The sequence below is a fragment of the Leptosomus discolor genome, chromosome 2 (assembly GCF_034619465.1).
Source record: "Leptosomus discolor isolate bLepDis1 chromosome 2, bLepDis1.hap2, whole genome shotgun sequence".
Classification (NCBI taxonomy): domain Eukaryota; kingdom Metazoa; phylum Chordata; class Aves; order Leptosomiformes; family Leptosomidae; genus Leptosomus; species Leptosomus discolor.
The window spans coordinates 84553158-84570374 of record NC_141392.1 but is presented as its reverse complement, the minus strand read 5'-3'; the positions used below and the strand labels follow the sequence as shown (position 1 = coordinate 84570374).

The 17217-nt window shown below is 43.3% G+C and overlaps 1 protein-coding gene across 5 annotated transcripts in view; it reads right to left on the bottom strand.

Moving 5' to 3' along the window:
• The window catches only part of EPHA7 (EPH receptor A7), a 166756-nt gene extending 150825 nt beyond the window's left edge, over nt 1-15931 (bottom strand). For 4 of the 5 annotated variants that reach the window (XM_086461367.1, XM_086461368.1, XM_086461369.1 and 1 more), the window contains exons 1-3: nt 15832-15928; nt 11366-11430; nt 6301-6970 (exon numbers count right to left, since the gene is read on the bottom strand). In XM_086461367.1, the coding sequence (XP_086317493.1) occupies nt 6301-6970; nt 11366-11430; nt 15832-15928 (832 nt within the window). Of the gene's footprint in view, nt 1-6300; nt 6971-11365; nt 11431-15831 lie in introns of all 5 variants that reach the window. The other variant, XM_086461371.1, reaches the window with a different exon arrangement.
• Between the last annotated feature and the right edge of the window lie 1286 nt (nt 15932-17217).

Below are 17217 nucleotides of genomic sequence, written 5' to 3'. Positions count from 1 at the left end.
ATGGAGTGCACGTACACTTGAGGTTCCCATAATAAGATTATGTGTGTCACTTCTCCCATTTGTACTCAGAAGTGAAAGAATATTTAAATTTATTTTTAGTGGCTTAATTCTCAGAGGTTAACAGAAACCCTGGGGAAAAAAAAAAACAACAACAACAAAAAAAAACAACCAACACAAACCACACCAGAATTTCCAAGCAAGCCAGTTGCTTTTTCAGTTATGAAAATCTTTTCTACTTAGAAGATGATAACAAAGCTATTACAGGCCTATTGCACCCTTCACAAAAGATTTCTGGGCAAACAATTTTGTTTCAGAAGAAAGATGTATGGTTTTCGGCAACAGACTTGACACAATGAGATTCCATTTCTAAATACCAACTAAAGCTTCATTTAGAACAAATAGAAGATAGACTTTACGGCTAAGGAGTTAACGGCCCAGCTGTTGAGCAACCGTAGCTAATTCAGCAGAGGCATCCCAGACCCGTAAAAAGACAGCTTTAGTGCTTCCTCTGTAACTAAAGGAGAAATTAGTAAGATTCTGTTCGATTTCATTGCTGGCTTTGTTTTGATTTCAAAATCTGTGCACAGAGTGAATCTGACCAAAAAAAAAAAAAACACAACCAAAAAAATGTAAAAAACCCCAATGACTTTGGTTTAAGAAATTGATATTCAGCAAACCTCTAGCAAAATGCAAAAATAAAATTAAATTCTGGAGACACCAGAATCTGGGAAGAGGAATGGCAGTTGGGGAGAGAGGCTGGAGAAGGGGAAGAGCTCTACGTTCCAACTACATTATCCAACAATTTCAGTTCTAGGATCTGAGCTCCTGATTGCCCACCTGCATGTGCTATTTCACTCCCGTCAGCTCTCCTGGAGAATAACCATCTAGTTTATTGAAACTAAACCTGTCAGTAGCTCTGCAGTTAAATTCATTTTAGGTATCACTCTAATGACATTATGGATGAGAACTAGCCAGTTTTGACAGCCACCACCACTTGACACTTCAACTTAACATCACCTTCTCACATTTCTTCATGTTACACGTGAGAGAGGATGCTGTTATCACCAAAACTATGACGGCCTATAACTAAACAAACTAATGCAGACACTTCAGGCAAAGGAACACTACAAAACCAGAACTGTATCTTAGGGCCAAAAGTCAACCCAGAGGAGACCTGGAGAAAATGCTATGAAGAATGAAGGCACCAGTTTCTTCAGATGATGGCTAGCCCTTACCACTGAGAACACAAGCCGTTTTGTACGACTTAATTTGGAAACCACTTTTCGAAAAGGACGTGTTTACGTGTTTCATGGTAGACATAGCTCCCCTCCCCTTCTCTTCTCTGTCTTGACACATCCAAAAGGCTGAAGGGCATGAACAAAGTCAGACAGAGGAACCTGAGTGACTTAAGGAGACTAACAAATTTGCAAAAATCATCCTCTTTATGAACATCAGACTGTTCTGTAAGAAAGATATAGCAAGAAAATATATCTTTCTACCTCAACTCTCTGAAAAGAAGGGCAGTCAGAAGACTTCAGGGTGAAAGCAAGCCAAGACATTCAACTTTCTGGAACTCCAAAGGGGGCTGGAAACAGAAATCACAGCTCTGCATTTCATAGTAGAAACATCTTCAGTATTCTTGACCATCTAACTAGAAGGTCTTTCTTTTGCCTTAAAAGTATCTGGTATATTTTTCTGAACCCTGCTACCATCCTTTGGAAAGATATTTACATGATTTTTTTTTTTTTTTTTTTTAAATCCAGTAGTTCCTATGGAACTGTATCTCAGACCTGATATCAGATCATATTGACCTTTATTTAAAAACACACAGAAAAATTACTTCATATGTTAGGGGATAAAAAGGGAAGTAGGTGGACACTGTTGAACTTTCACTGACTTCAGAGAAAATGACAATATGCAGAGATACCCTCATTCTCTGCTCTGGTTCAATTTGCTGAGAATAATTACATTCTCTTCCCTAGAGTAATTTTGCAGGCAAATGGAAGAAAGGTAAGTCTTTTCCAAAAAAGGAAACATTTAGAGTCTTGATGATATAAATGCCATTGAGAAAGTTTTCTACCTTTTTTCCCTTTCTCCATAAAGCAAAACATTTGAAGTTGAAAACGCACGAGTGTCAACATAGTTTACTCAAGCTGCAGGTCACCGACAGCTTTTGGAATACACTACCTGAGCTAAACTCACACCCAATTCACAATATGTTCAACTTGGGCTTTTTAGAAGCAGGGTAACATTTTTTATTGAGAACTTATTCACATTCCCCCCTTAATTCATTGCCCTCTACTAATAAACTTGTGGCACATCAGCTTATAAGTGGAGTAATATTAAAAAACAAAACAAAAAACCTCAAACAACAAAAACCCACAACCACACATATTTTGCCACAAATATGCCAAACATAAGGCAAATTCAGTTTCTGGATCTGTTATCAAGTAATATTTCACAAAGTCAAGAGATAAAATTTTGTCCCAAGAGTCAAAAAAAGAAGAAACAGATGCAGCTTGCAGTCTGGCACAGGGTACAGCACATGACAAAGTTTTTAAAGAAAAGCCTGTAGTTTCCTTTTTACCTCAGCAAGACAAAATGTACAAATAGCTATAATCCCCTCCCATTTGGGGGGCAATAAAAAAACCTGTTAATGCATATGGTATTATAAAATGGTTAATAGTAAAATGCACCCATTTGGTTTTCCCTAGAAATCTGAATTTTTGGACTTGGTGCCAAATCATCTACGTAATTTCTCAGTTCACTCATGTTAAGAGATGCTTCCTACCTTCCGAAATATCAATCTACTTCTCCAATTGAATAAATTTAATTCTTTCCCTCCCCACCCCCAACTAACATGAAACAGATGGAAAATACACTACATTACAAATTCTCAAAGAATTATTTTTTCCTTCAAATACCAATCACTGTGCTCCTTACATGCACACAACATATTGACTGAACTCCACTGTGAGAAAAAAATCAAAGTTAGACCTATTGGGAGTCCATTACAGTTACTGAGAACTTTATTGCTTTTTTGTGATTGGGATTTTTTTTCCAGAACAGATGTAATGCATGATGTTGGAAGCGGTGAATAGTCTAAGTACCTTTCTGGTATCTTTGCTAGGTACCTTTCCAAGACAATCCTTTAAAATTTACAGCTTCCACACCTAAGCCTAGTGCCACGCACCAGCAGACATAAGATCAACACTGAAGAGATCGTGTCCTTGCACATAAGCAAAAGAATCTGCAATTTAAATTTCAGAGGCTCATCTAGTTTTCTCACGTTTGTTTCACCCAGCTTTAAGATTTTGCTTTAAATGACAATCATGAGCTCTCTGGAATTTGGCGCTCTTATGTGTGTGTGTTGTCACAATAGATCACTGAGGTGGCACACCTATAGTGAGAAGTAATCAATGTACATCCAAAAAAAAGAATAATTCAGTTCAAAAGAACTGAAGAAAGAAAATATGGGAGCTCATTGTCCAGGTTAGGCGTTTCACTGCTCATGATTGTTTTCTCCCTTATTCCTCCCAGCATTACCAGTTACTTACACTCATGCAACAAAAAAAATCTTCTGGTAACACATCCACTGCAGAGTTGTGTATAAATCAAAATGTAATTGTTCTAGTATCTGAACTCAATAAATTTTACACACGGGAGAAAAGCTGTATGCAAAAGCAACACATTCTTCAATCACAGCCAGCCAATCAAGCTAGCATAACACAAATGGAAATCCCCACTGAGTAACAGGCTGAAGAGCTATTTGGAACTATAATGTGGCCATCTACTCCTACCTTTGCTACAACGCAGCCAGATAAGGTATTATTCTGTATCTTTAAAAGACCTTCCTATTGTGTTAAGTTAATTCAGCTGAGCTTTAGCAAGTGTGAGAGAGGAATCACAGACTTCCACCCATCCTGACAGAGCACAATGCTTTCTGCCATGAGTAGTCCCAAAGAAGTCACACAGCATGCCAGGTACAAAGTATTTGCAGAAGTGAGCCCTCAGACAGGGCTATAAAAGCTCTGGGTTAAGGAAGCACACGCCAACTTGCTTCTGCTTGATCTGTTACACAGCTTGACAGTAACAGATAGCCAGTTGCATTAGTGTCAATGTTCAGATAAGTTTCTCTCAATATCTGTCACAAAAAACAGACGCAGTATCAGTGTGTCAGCTGTATTATCGGTCACTACATAGTTGATCATACTTAATAACATCCTCGAGCACAGACACAGCTAACAAGTATCACAGACGGCAATTACTGTTGTGCGCCACAGTCACCCAGATTGTTCTGACTCGGAGCTGCCAACGGCACGCATTCAGCGAGTGCCTGCCTCCCACCTTTTCCCTCTCAAATACATTAACTTGCCTCAATATGGAGCCAGAGTTTGTTTTGAAACTCTTAACAGGATCACTGAAAGAAAAGAGGAAAAATACCATAAATGATCCTCTGGACTGTTTCCAGAGTAGTGTATTCTCTTAGCGATTGCTTTGGAAGCAAGCCAAAAATCGGAAGTGTTCTTGCAAATGAGCGCGCTACTATACTCAAATACAAGTTATCATTTAATTCTTTTGTCAACATCAGAACGGTTAGAAATTGAGAAGCCTGTTTAATAAACAGGTTACTTAAATTCCAGTTACAAAACACCAATTTCTTCTCTATTCATCCCCTCCACACTCACTCAGCTCCTGTTCCCCACCCCGTTCCCAACATACACTGGCTTTTTTTTTTTTTTTTGGGATACTTTCTCTCCTTTATTGAACATCAAATAAAACTAGTATATTAATTATATCAACCATGACTAGGTCTGTAATCAAGAGCAAGTTAACTAAGAAAAGGAAAAAAGTCAGTCACTTCAAAAAAACATTCAAAAACCTCAAAACAGGTTTCTGTGGGACCCAGTGTTTAATATTTTTAACAGAGCTTTAATACAGTCTACTGAATGGTTTCATGGGGGTAGTTTTTCACATTACAATTACTCCTAATGAGATCACCCTCCACAGTGCATAAGCCCTCATCCCTTCCCAACAGAACAGTGAAAGATTTGTGCAAGCCTACAAAGGCCTCAGATCAACTCCACTCACTTCACCTTGTACCGAATTTGCTCGTAAAAATTCATCAAGAACAAAATTGTGTTTTTTCCTGGGGACAAATTATGAATAAAGAGACTCATTTACTTTGTTTTAGGGTACCCCTAATCCTCTACAGCTTTTGAAGTCCTCACACAGACATCTCAAACTCAGTGACTGCTGCCAGCTTTGATTTTGAGATTCTGTAAGTTTCTCCTCTTCACAGATTTCTGGGTTTTGTTTCCAGTTTTTGACTTACAACATTTCTCTATCAACAAATGTCTGCCTATCTCACAATAAAAATATGGTGATATATAACTCCTTGTGCTATCTTATGATAAAAATGATAGGCCTTGTGTTATATGCCCATGAAAATATCTATCTTCAAACAAACTGCCTATTCTCGTGATTTTACTGTAAACAAAGACAGTGAAATATCCTTTCTCATGCTAAGCAAAAATGTTTTATGTATGTAGCCCCGGTGACAGGAATGCTAAGGGTAAGTATCATTCTAAGAATATGGATAACCAAATCAGTCTGAATTAGAAAGTACAACTCAGTAGTCTCTGATTTGCTAGTATTTTAAACTAACCATTATGACCCCATGGCAAGCCAAAAGTTTAGAGTTAGTTTTACGCAAAAAGATACTGTAGAAAGGAAAACATACATTATTCTGAAAACTTGATATTCTGATTGAAAGATCTATCTTGTGTTTGAATTTTTTACACAATTGACACAAACTTCTAATTCAGCTTCTATTGTGTGTGTATTCTTCCCATTACTAACCACACCCTACTCTAAGTTTACTGCCTCGGTTTTATTTTCCTTAGAACTCTGTCACAGACCATGGGAAAGAAGAAATTTCCAAGATCATATTCAAGATAATTGATTCAATGTTCTGTGATAGGTATGACTTACTCAGCATTACCAAGAGGTACAAGGAACATCACCTTAACCAGTTTAATACATTAGTCCTGAATCTATATACTTCACACGACTTTAACTTTTCTTGCTGAAATTTAAAAATGCACTATGCAGACACTGATTTACATATCCAGAAGGGCTGACTGCTTCAGATTATCCAGTGTGAAGTTTACAGATTGAGGATCTGAAAACTTTAAAAGCAGACTGACAACATACTTCTCTTGCAAAAAAAATACTAAAATAAGCTGGTAGAACATGATCTGTAATGTACATATTACAGCAAGTCGCATGTTTACTTACGTTCACACGTGTCTCCTTTTTGCTGGTATCCTGCTTTGCAGATACATTTTCCAATAGGCACTAACCATTCTCCCTCCGCGCTACAGTGCATCTTCGGCGAGTTCTCCGCCTCCTCCTCCGCACTGCTGACGCAAGTTCCTCGTACTTCAACTAAAGAGGAAAACTCTGAGCCAGTCACTGTGTCAGGAAAAATAGCTAAGTTCTCAATGATGGACCAGCACTTCTTGTAGTAGACTTTGACAGAGACCAAAGCAATGCAGGCCCCTACATCCTGAAATGCAAGATAGAATCCTTTTTTGGACAAAGGTCCAATTTCTCTCACCTCTGTGTTAAGTTTCATTTTTCTTTCCCCAAGATCACCCTGGGTAAAACTTTCATCTGCTGCAATAGTGTCTATTTTTACATATTGGTTTTCTCGGATATTCCTGCCAGTGTCGTAGTCTGTTTCATAATAATACAAGTTAAAAGTTTCTTTACAAGTCCCCAGAACTCCAGGAAGACTGTTACAATCCCTCAGAGTGAATTTCAGTTCTACAAAAATCCTTTGTGCATTGCTTTTTGCAATCCAGTTAGTCCGAAGCCAGTTGTTTTGGTTTGATTCCATCACCTGGCATACCTGGTATGTTCGTATAGGAGTGTAGTTTTCATCCAGTCCACTAATTTCTTCCCACTAAAACAATAACAAACAGTTAGTAATACAAAACAAGTATGCAACCAGATGTAACTACTGTGTATTTTAAAAGGCTACACACAACTCAAGTCTCCCTCCTTTATAATAGCATGGCTTCATAAAAAGTAGGTCATTGTCAAAATACTCTTAAGCACCCAAATGAAAAAAATACATATTAACACAGCCTCAGGCTCTCTCCTTCCATGTCTTTCCCACAGACAGACAACTTTTAAAAATCACTGTCATACCATGGGCACAGTTGTAACGGAGAAGCTTCAGAGAAGGCTGTTCAGTGTACCAAGCTCCCACATTTCATTAAGGTCATGACAGTTTTGGGTAAGCAAAGATCGAAAGGAGAGAGACAGTTTCGCTTCCAGAGCAATGTAAAATCAGTGAAGTCTTAGAAACTGAAATTGCCTAGTGTTACAGTACGTAAAACTTGAGTACATAAAACTTCTAGTTGAACTTTCAGTTGTACAGAAAGCATGGGACGGGACTGGGTCCTGAAACTTGTGAGTCAGATGATTTTCACTCCTATATGATGAAAGTGGCTTAGAGAGAAGGGACAAGAGAAAAGGGACAGAATTAAAAATCTGGAAGCAATGAAACATTTTGGTTTTCCCCTTTTTGTTCAGTCCACCTTCTGCTCTACTCACAAACCAAAGAAGATACGCAGGAGCTCCTCACCTCACATTTTGTTCAGTGGCTGCACCCACGTTAAATGGAGCAAATTTCATTTAGCTGGGAGTTTAAATTAACCATGAGATTACGTATGTAATTAAGAACAACCCACATGACTGAAAGTTCAATAGTCCAAAGCCTGTTTTTTGTTGTTGTTCCCTCTTTAAGGTACCAAATGTGTAACAAACTGGTAAGCCTGTAACAGCCCCATAGTCTTTAACAGCTTTTGGTGGCGTGGCAATTTGCACCTCCAGCAATGGCAAACCTTCCGCTGAAATCAACCAGGCGGATCTGCCCAGGTGTAACCAAAACAATATCTCTCTCACTGTTTTTCACATTTCTTGTAACATTTAATTCACTGCAGAAACTGCAGCTGTAATAAATTGGGGGGGGGGGGGGGGGGGGGGGTGTGCAGTTGAGTTATCCTCACCCGACGATATAGGCAACCATGACTTCTCCGTATGGCGCTTAGCCCCCTGGCCCTGTGTCAATAATGCACTTAAGCTCACACTTAAGATCAATGACAGTATTTATGATCTTAATGGTAAGCATGTGCTTAAGTGCTTTGTGGGACCAGCAAATTCGGCACCTCTGCAGGACGGAGCACCCACTGACACTCCCTACACTGGTAACCAAGTGTGGAAGGCATCGGTTTCACAGACTAGGAGCCATGCAGTACACAGTACTTTGCAAGCCTATTTGACAGCAAATGAGATCATTTTAATGTTGGTATACTGCTCCAAGAAAAAGCAGATGTGGCTGAATTGGTGCTGGAAGTTATCACCACAAAATATATCACGGCTGCAGATGCTGAAATGCACAGAAGTTGTAAATATCAAAGCACATTTCAAAGATCTCCAGTTAATATAGATGTGGTATGTATGGTATTACATATGCATATGGTATTAAATGATTGAAATATATTATTAAATGCCAATGGAGTTAACTGAACTGTTTGTATATTGAACTGTATTAAACTCAGAACAGAAGAGTCTATCTTCACAATAGATTTATTAGATCTGAAAGAGCAAGATTCTCTTCCCCCTCTATAAGAATTAGTACAAACAAGGAAAAGAAAAAAGGGGCGCTGGACTGAGCCTTTTGGCTCTGCCACACTGAAAAACAAAAAACCCAAACCAAACTTAAAAAAAAAAAAAGAAAACACAATGAAAGAACAAAATACAAAGATGACAAAAAAGGCACGAAGACTAAAATTTTACTGATTTTTATATTCTCCATTTCACATCAGGTAGTGCTGGGTTTCCTTTTTTTTTCAGTTGGTTTGGGGTTTTTATTTATCTTGTGTAAGCAGTCCTCCCTCAAAACACTGAGCCAGATTCTGCAATGAGAAATTCCAGTTAGACGACATATCACATCTTTGAAGTGAAAGTAGCACTAACGCACCACACAACTCCTCAGGTTTTGATGTGGACTGCTCCACCAAAACAAATCCCCACCTCCCAAGAAAAAATAGAAAGCAAAACGAAAAACAAACAAACAAAACCACATTTAACAAAATCAAACCATTTTTCATAATAAAACACAAATGAGCCTTCTTGGAGTCAAAGCCCACTACATGAGGCTAGCGACTATCAGGGAGATTCTTATGCTACAGTCAAGGAAAACAACATGAAACACTAAATTAAGATAAGAAGTCCTATTTTACATTATCCCTAGCATTAAACATTGAAATCTATCTTTCTGCACTTCACCCTCCAAAAAAAAAAAAAAAAAAGGAAATACGATTTATGATTCAATTATGTAATCACAGAACTATTATTTCAAGTAGGCCGTTGGAGGTTTGGAGGTGTACCTGCTTGGGGGGGTGGGCTGAATACATTGGTACTTCAGGATGTTTTCACCTATGCCATCCAAGTTCATGTTTCATTAAAGCAATTTTAAAGTGACCAGTTCTGTAATAGTTTTTACAGCAAGAAAATTCAACTTTTCTTTGTCCTGCTGCAACATATATTGATATACATGCCATTTCATTTGCATGTGTCCTGTTCTATTGGTTTCAATATAGGGTATTTTAACTTCTTAGTTATCTTAACAATGTTTGAAAACACTGTTAGATGTAACATTTGCCGTTGAATGAGGCATTTAACGAGTGTCTGGCTGATACATTCTGTACTGTGATGATGCAGTAGTTTCTCTCAGGAAGAATATTTTCTGTTTATTCCCATGAAGTTTTTATTGCATAGTAGAAAATTCAGTAATTAAAACAAGGAAAACATTTATTTTCAAAATTACACTATTAAAATGGTACATTTATGTTAACTTACAGGCAACTATTTCTGAACATTTTTACGCATACAAATCCAGTCATTAGTTTTGATTCACTTTTAATTCCTGACTGAAATTGGCTTCTGCTCTGAAAGTCGCCTTTTACTATTTGTTGAATTTGACTCTACTTTCATCTTTCACTACGCTGACATGTGTAACATGTGTTGACATGTCTTTCATTATCTACAGGTTAGCCTAGCATAATTGCCACCAAGCTAATCTTTCAAACACCTCTGGTAAAGGCTTCAATCAGTTCAAAACGCTAATGGCGAGGTTATTAGCCATCATACGCGTTGAGCTTGCATTACATTCTTTCTGAAGTCCTTAGATTCGTTTCCAGTTTATGCTTGTATTGATTTTATGATCTTGCTTTTAAAGAAAGACACTTTGAGATTTTCATTCTTCTTATTTAAAGGATTTGTTACACTTTTATATCCCCACTCACACTTCATGCTCTTCTGGCTCCAGATTTCTTAATGTGCTGAAGATTAAGGGCCTGATCCCCCAAGTCCTTGTTCATGCAAGGAGTCACAATGGGTTCAGCAAGACAGCTTCCATGAGTAAGAACTGCCCGTACAATTTATGATTTGCCAGACTGAGTTGAGGTAGGACAGAGCTAAGGACAATATATCTGTTATTTTTTTCTGAAAACGTTCTTCCTCGAGGCTTGAGGAGGAAGAGTTTTTATACAACTTTTAATTCAGACTTAAAGCAGCATTTCTCAATTTTACATATATAATAAATAAGACAATAAGACAAATGTTTCTAAACTTCTCATTTTTTATACAGACGTACTTTACAATGGTGTGTTTCATGGAGTACCATGAGATTAATCTGTAAGCAAGCTGGAGGTGGCTTTAACTGCGTAATTTGTGCCTAGTTCCAGATATCAGGCTCCTCAAGACTTGGGGATGTTTCAAGTTTGGAATGTCATTTCAAACACATCTGCAGTATAAATGTTTTTATTTTAGAGCACTTCAATCTGTGCTATTCAATTACAAAGAAAACATCGTAAACAAATTTATGATCACCCATTATACAGAAAATGAAAAACATATTTTTAGAAAGTTTCCACACAGAAGTAAATCTGTTGTTTCTAAAGGAAGAAAGAAAAAGTGATTTAAAATACCGCGTTATAAATATGCAGAGCTTTCTGGTACAGCACAAAGGATTACACTACAAAACATAAAGCTACTGAGAACATTTGGGTGAGTTTCTAAAGAGACTCTTCCTTTTAATTAGCTTGTACATTTGTACACTGTAACCTGAGGTACACTTCTTTCCAGTCTAAAAATGAAAAAGCCATAAACACTTGGTACGATTACTCAGAGAAATATGAGGCGGCGCTAGTTTAAATCAAGTCTTTCAATTGCTTTGGTAAAATAACCACTCATCTTTAGGAACTTAATTTTTGCCTAGAGTACTTACCCCATTGGGAGGAGAGGAAATCCATTCTAACTCTGTCTGTTGTGCTTTAGAGTCCAGCAATATTACTAAAAAAGAAAAAAAAAAAACCCATTGTTTGTTAAATACAATATAAAAGAACAAAGTCTGAATAAAAAAAAAAAGTGGTAATAAGAATGCAATTTTGGTACAAGTTAATATTTTTCTTCATACTATTAAAAAAATTATCAGCAACCACAACTGTGCATTTACTTGTAAACAGACGATTAAATGATTATGTACCATCCACATATAAGCAGATATACATTAATCTTAACAATTTCATTGCTTAAATCAAAGCATATTGTTTTTCTTAATGCTCTAAAGTGTTACTAATCAGTCATTAAGATGCATGCTCCCTTCATCTCCTTTGTCATAAGAAGGACATTTCCCATATGCTGGTTATTGCAATGAGCTTAAAACAAACGAATACACACCAACATTTCAACAGTTTTCCAAACTGATTTAGACAGGAGTAGTCCATACCTTACCAGGAGTTGCACTGCAAAAGCAATGGCCTTTTTGACTTTGAAAGAAAAAAATACGCCCCTTAGGTGATACAGCAGTAATGCTATACAAAAATGACAAGCAGGAACACAGGATATAAAAGACTCTGCAATTACCTCATACTTTGCATACGCAAAATACAACATACACAAAATCAGACTGATTCACTTTATGGTAATGGCTTACTGAAGTCTTCATGTAACTACAGCCCAGTGACACTTCTATACAAAAAGGCATCAGTTCTAGTAGCACTGCAATTATTTTCAGCTAAATGTAACCCCATCTCCAAAAGTGGTTAATCACAGCCTAATAAAGCAGGTCTTACATATTTTACAGTACCTATTGGAGGTTTTATTACTGATGTTCTGTTAACTCCAAAGATACATTTTTATATTTTACATTTCAATTATAGGTATAAGCTTCTTTCTTAGCGTATTATTAGAAGTTTTGGTAGGACTTTCAAACGACACATATGTCAAAAAAAAAAAAAAAGTGAAATAATCTGCTGTGATACCTTCTTTCTAACAGAAACCTGTCCAGTGATCAACCCTATATCTAGGTTTGGCACACTAACCGCACATTTAGCTTCATACTTCTGTTTAACTAAATAAAAAGTAACGTTTCTAATTTAAATTATTCAGTTTTTTTTTTTTAGCTATAAAGCTATTTATGACTTTATACACAGCATTTAAGTACTGATTTTTCAATGCATGATTTAAGGCTGTAACTTGAAGCAACTTTCATCAGGTCTTTTGAAACAGTTATAACTCTGGCTTCGGCCCTTTCTCCTAGTAGTATTTAACACAAAATTTCAGTAACTTACTAGAAAGATGAGATGACTAAAAAAGTTATTTAAGGGTTCATACAATAATATCTGGAATGTTAGCTGAACAAAAAACGGTAGCTTCTAGGCCTATATTTCAGTAATAAAGTGGAACTACTCATTAAGGAAGTTTTCTCTAGAAAGATTATCTGCTTATTTCATTAAGCTTGGATTGAAAGGGCTTTACTTTGAAACACTCTCTATAGAAAAGCAGGTGGTGTATATGGTAGTTTGTTAAACAAGAACATTTATAATGGTCCTGGGGAAAAAAAAAAAAAAAAAAAAAGTACCACAAAACTTTAACCATTTCAGCACCAGCACCACGTCCCACGGCTATAATTCATTATATTTTTTTTATTTGGCAGCACAGCAAGGGGTGGGCACGTCCCAGAAAGAAAAGGCAAGCAAACAAGCAAACAAACAAAACATAAAACCCTGCTCTGCAAACGCCCCTGCCAAAGAAAACCCGGAGGTTCCGTGAGGCGTCGAAAGTTACTGAGGAAGAGCTTTCCAGGCCGGCGGCCGAAGCGCTGCTCCCAGCCCGGCGCTGCGGTGCGCTGGGAAGCGATGAGGAAGGACGGCGCCGCCTCCGCGTACCCCGCCGGCAGCCGCGCGGGGATACGCGGCCTCCCGCCCGCCGAGCACACCGAGACCGCGGGCGCGGTCCCTCCGCGGGGGGCGGCGAGACAGAGAGCGAGAGGAGGCGTAAAACCAGCGGGAGAAGTGCGGGGGCGCGGCCGCGGGGAAGGGGCTCCGCGGGGAAGGGGCTCCGCGGGGAAGGGGCTCCGCGGGGAAGGGGCTCCGCGGGGAAGGGGCTCCGCGCAGGCGGGGAGCAGCGGCCGCGCACCCAGCCCGGGCGCTGCGCGGGGCTGCGCCCAGGCGGTCGCGCCTCCGCGCTGAGAAGCGGGGCTTGACGGCAGAGCAGCAGCGGAGTATCAGTATTGCTGTCGCCCCCACTACACCAGCACCCCACCCCACACCCCTCGAAGCCGGGAGCCGTCGGTTTGGGGAGGGAGCGCCCAACACGGCATCCCCGTAATGGAGGTCCGAGGGGCGCAGACGCGGAGCGGAGGGACAGGACCTTCCCCCCGGGGGGAGCGGCCCGCAGCGCTCGCCGCGGGGCTGGCAGAGAACTCCTCGGGTACGGCGGTCACCCCCTCGCTTGGAGAGCCAGGCGGACCCTTCCGCGCTCCCCCTCCAGCTTTCATTTAGCTACAGAAATGAACTCGGAAAACTTTTCAGCCTCTCACATCCCCCCCATCCCTTTTCCGTACCCAGCGGGGAGCCGTGGGAAACCACGCGGGGCTGCTGCCGCCACCGGCCCTTCGGCGGGGCCGGGGATGAAGCTGCAAAGTTGCTTTCCCCCCCTCGCCTTTTTTTTTTTTTTTCCCCCCTTCGTTTTTTCTTCCGCGGCAGAGTTTTCTGCGCTTGCAGCAGGTAGCTGCTATCAATCCCTGTCTGCCGCTCGCCCCCTCCTGACTCTCCTTTGGCTAAGTTTATTTTCCCCAACATGCACGCAATATACACACACACTTACATGTATAGATGCATACATATGCGTATATATATACGCCCCCCCGTACACGTATTACACACACAAACACAAGGCAGACTACCGCCAGCAGGCACCGGCGCAGCCCCGATCGCGGTGCAACCCGCAGGGCAGAGAGGGGCAGGCAGCCCGCATCCTCCTTGCCTGCCTCCCTGGCCCTTCTCCGCTCCCCACCCCACGGCCACGCGTTAGTACTCCCCGTGTGGGGGTGTCCGAGCTTTACAGCCCCTCCAAATAAACTTTCGAAATGCTGCTAAGGAAATGCTCTCTCCTCTTTCTCTCTAACCTCGCCATCGCCGCCTCCTCTTAAGGGCAGAGGACATTTTAATTGAGGGATTTTTTTAAAGCTCCAGTTACAAGCTCGAAATGGTATTTTACTGCATGTGAGTGGTTTGATGAAAAATATTGACGTATCCAGCTGAGGGGGGAAAACCTCAAACGCATACATATGCGGAGACACTGAAAAAGCGCCTGACTCCCCCTTCCCTGTCGTCCGTGTCCCCCGTTCCTGTGTCGTGTGTCGTGTCCGTCCCGTCCCCCCCCCGTCCCCCGTCCCCCCCCCCCGCCGAAGATGGAGACGGACCTTCGCCTTTGGCTGTCAAACGCGAGCAAGGCGCTCCTTTAAATCATTTAGGATTTTCTCAGCGTGAGAAAAGAAATTCCCAGATGGACTTTGTGAATCGATTTTATACACCTCCATCAGCCTCTGATTATAAAACTGCCTGTTTTCTCTCTGCGCGCGGGGGAAACAAATGTCCGGGGTTCGCCTTACACCGATATCAGTGTCGGATTGATGGGAATCGAGAAGCCCCGTTGTGATACGCAGATGGTGTAAAACATCCATCCCTAAACCTCTCCCTCTCTCCAGCGATGCCGGGGGAGAGCACACACGTTGCAGGCACACGACGCCAGACTGTATGCACCCTCTAAAATGCATGCCCAGCCTGCACGGCCGGGAGGTGTAAAACTGTACCCCGATGCTCCTTCCCACAGTCTGTGCACGGCCCCACGGCCCCACGGGGCCGGAGCGCTGCAGGCCCCCGGCGGGCAGTGGTGCGGAGCTCCCCCGCAGCCTTAGCCCCGCGCCGTGCCCTCCCTCCCTCGAAACGTCCCATGCCCTGAAACTCGGCCCTCAGCTCCTGCAGCCCACGCCCGGGAAGCAGCGAGGTAACCCGCCCTCCCTGCACCCCGTCGGGCGGATGAAAGCTGCCACAGGGGAGCCAGGCTCCCCTGTGTGGATGCCCGGGCCGGGGAGGGGGGGTGTCTTCCCAGCCCCATCCCTTTTCATCACGTGCAAATGCCTCGCAAACCTCATTCCTGTGAGCAAAGGCAGTTGTCCCGGTCTCTCCCCCCCCCCCCCCCCCCCGAATGCCTTGCTCTTTCCTCCCTCCCACCTCAACTAAAAAATGTGGGGGTTTGTTTTTGTGTTTGGTTTGTTGTTTTTTTTTTTTAAGGGGGGGCTGACAAGCAGCTTGCAGTGGCAGGCAGGTCCTCTGCTGAGCCACCACACAGACTTCGCGTGCAAAAGCAATAAATAAGCCCAAACTTTTGTTTTCCGCATCACCTTACCTTCTTTTGCAGCCTGTGCCTCCCCCGTGTGTGCAAAGCGGAACAGCCAGACGGAGCACAAAATAATCCAAGAAGGGAGCCTACTTTGGAAAACCATGGTGCAGGAGCGGGGTGATTTTATATTTCTAGCTATATATTTCTAGACACTGCCGCTGCCGCCGCTTGGTGGGTGCTAGAGGACGGTGGAGAATTTGCTCTGCTAGTCTCTGGCTTGGCGCTCCCTCCCTCCCGGCTGCCTTGCTCTTTCTTCTTCTCCTCCTCCTCCTTCGCCGCCTCCTCCTCCGCGCCGCTGCCCGGCTCCCGCACCGGGCCGGCCGCCCGCCAGCCCCGACTGCAGCCCGGCCGCCCGCGCCGCGCTCCGATAATATCAATTAGGGCGAGGGGGCGGGACCGCAGCGGCAGGGCGGCCCGTCCCTCAACCTGACTGACAGCCACTTTCGGCCAAACAGCAGCGATCTTCGGCGCCCGGCGGGCCGAGCCGGCTCCTGAGTCGTCGCAGCTGGGGGGGCGGGGGCGGCGGTGCCGCCCAATGAGTGTGCGGCGGTATCGGGTTGCCGCCGATGCCGGGGAGCCGCGGGCTGTGCGCGGGGCGACGGCGGCGGGACGGAGGGGCCGAGCCGGGAGCGGGCCCGGCCGGCACCCGGGGCTAGTCCGCACGCCTGGAGCCGGGCCGGCTTGTCCTCCGAGCGAGTGGGGCGGCCGGTCCCCGGGGATCCATGTGCTCTCCCCGTGCCGCAGCTGCCGGGGTAGAGAGCGAGAGGGGGGCCCGGCCGGGCCCGGCCCCAACCCTGAGCCGCTGCCGGCGGGTCCCGGCGCTGCCCCTGGCGCGGTGTCCGCCCGAGGGCCGAGCGCGCACCTGGGCTGCTGGCACCGAAAGGGAAACTTGGGCAGGAGGTGCGGGACGGTGCCCCGAGACAGTCCCCTGCCAAAAGTCAAGTTCCTCAGGGCTGACATCACTTGGGCTCCCTTCCCTTTGTTTTCTTTGGGATTTCCGTCCCCCGCCTCCGATTTTTCCCAAATACGAAGAACAGGTTACGATATAGATCTTATTTCGGGGCGGCGGTGAAGGGGCGGTTGCTTCCCCCCCCTGCCCGTCGGGTGTAACCCGAGTGAGGCCAATGCGCTAACAATGGGGCAGTGTAAATAGGGGGGGGGGGGGGGGGGGGGGGAGAAAGCAAAACCCGAGGGGGAGAGGAACTTGCCAAATCTGTTGTCAGCGCTCACCCTACGGGCCGAGCGGGCTTTTCCCGCGGATCCATTACGCCCCCGCCCCGCCGTTTTCCCTTCCCCAAACCCACCCTTGCTCCGTCAACGGGTGAAACAACAGAGCGACACAAAAACTCACCGTTCCCCGAGCGCGGCTGCGGAGGGGAGGGTGGTGCGACG